The 1,452-nt window shown below is 41.9% G+C and overlaps 1 protein-coding gene across 1 annotated transcript; it reads left to right on the top strand.

The window, feature by feature from the left end:
• Window positions 1–929: 929 nt before the first annotated feature.
• On the top strand, window positions 930–1,400 carry LOC133311313 (uncharacterized; the record flags this gene model as incomplete). The annotated part of the gene is made up of 1 exon (XM_061512337.1): window positions 930–1,400. A coding segment is annotated over exon 1 (471 nt), but the record flags the coding sequence as incomplete, so codon positions are not given.
• Between the last annotated feature and the right edge of the window lie 52 nt (window positions 1,401–1,452).

Raw genomic sequence — 1,452 nt, 5'->3', positions numbered from 1 at the left:
AATCTACAAGAGGGCCTGGAAGTGGTGATTAAGGAAGAGTTTCCTGATGAGAAAATACTGGCCATAAGCACAAAGTGTGTGCAGGATCAAGTCTTAACAATTAACACTCCACCGTGGTTTGCTGATTTTGCCAATTACAAAGCTGCTAGAGCCATGCCAAAGGATTTCACCTGGCAACAGAGGAAAAAATTTATGCATGATATGAGGAGATACATTTGGGATGAACCATACCTTTTTTATAGATGTTCAGATGGGGTAATTCGAAGATGCATTCCAGAGGAGGAACAAAAAAATGTCTTATGGCACTGTCATGGTTCAACCTATGGTGGACACTTTGCAGGTGAAAGAACAGCAGCAAAAGTTTTGATGAGTGGCTTCTATTGGCCCACACTGTACAAGGATGCCAGAAAGTATATGGAAGCACGTGACAACTGTCAGAGGACTGGTAATATCTCTAGGAGACATGAGATGCCTTTGAACAATATACTGGAGGTGGAAATTTTTGATGTTTGGGGTATGGATTTCATGGGACCTTTTTCCTCTTCTTACTCAAACATGTATATCCTGGTGGCAGTGATTATGTGTCAAAATGAGTTGAAGCCATAGCCACACAAACTAATGACTCTCGGGTTGTGATTGCATTTCTGAAAAAGAACATCTCTGTGAGATTTGGAGTCCCAAGAGCAATAATCAGTGATGCGGGAACACATTTTGATAACAGATTGATTGAGGTTGTCCTTTCCAAATATGGAGTCAGGCATAAGATAAGCACTCTGTACCACCCACAGACTTGTGGTCAGGTTGAGATTTCTAACAGGGAACTTAAACGTATACTGGAAATGACTGTTGGAAGTGTTAGGACTCAATGGTCCAAGAAACTTGATGACACCTTGTAGGCATATCGGACATCATTCAAGACTCCTATTGGAATGTCTCCATTTCAGTTGTTGTTTGGGAAAACATGTCATTTGCCTGTGGGATTGGATCATAGGGCATTGTGGGCTGTTAAGTTTTTAAACTTTGATCCAAAAGCAGCAGGTGAGAAAAGGTTACTGCAATTGGATGAACTGGATGAATTTCGTCTTTCTGCATATGAGAGTGCAAGCTTATACAAGGAAAAGATCAAGCTATGGCATGACAGGAAGATCACACCCAGGGATTTCAAGGTGGGCAATCAAGTTCTGCTATTCAACTCCAGGTTGAAATTGTTCCCATTGTTCCCAGGGAAGTTGAAGTCCAGATGGTCTGCACCATTTTTGGTTAAAGATATGAAGTCCTATGGAGCGGTGCAAATTTGTCTTTTGGATTCTGACCAAAGTTTTACTGTCAACGGTCAGAGATTGAAACTATACATTGGAAGTGCAGTGGACAGGCAACTTCTTACAGTTGCCCTGTTGGAGGTAAGCTAGATAAGAACCGTCAGGCTCGTGACGTTAAACACGCGCTGAGTGG

The sequence above is a fragment of the Gastrolobium bilobum genome, unplaced genomic scaffold, assembly GCF_033153095.1.
Source record: "Gastrolobium bilobum isolate Gb01-03AN ecotype WA unplaced genomic scaffold, APGP_CSIRO_Gbil_v1 utg43970, whole genome shotgun sequence".
Taxonomy (NCBI): Eukaryota; Viridiplantae; Streptophyta; class Magnoliopsida; order Fabales; family Fabaceae; genus Gastrolobium; species Gastrolobium bilobum.
The sequence above is the reverse complement of the archived record's forward strand: the minus strand, read 5'-3'. Positions and strand labels throughout refer to the sequence as shown.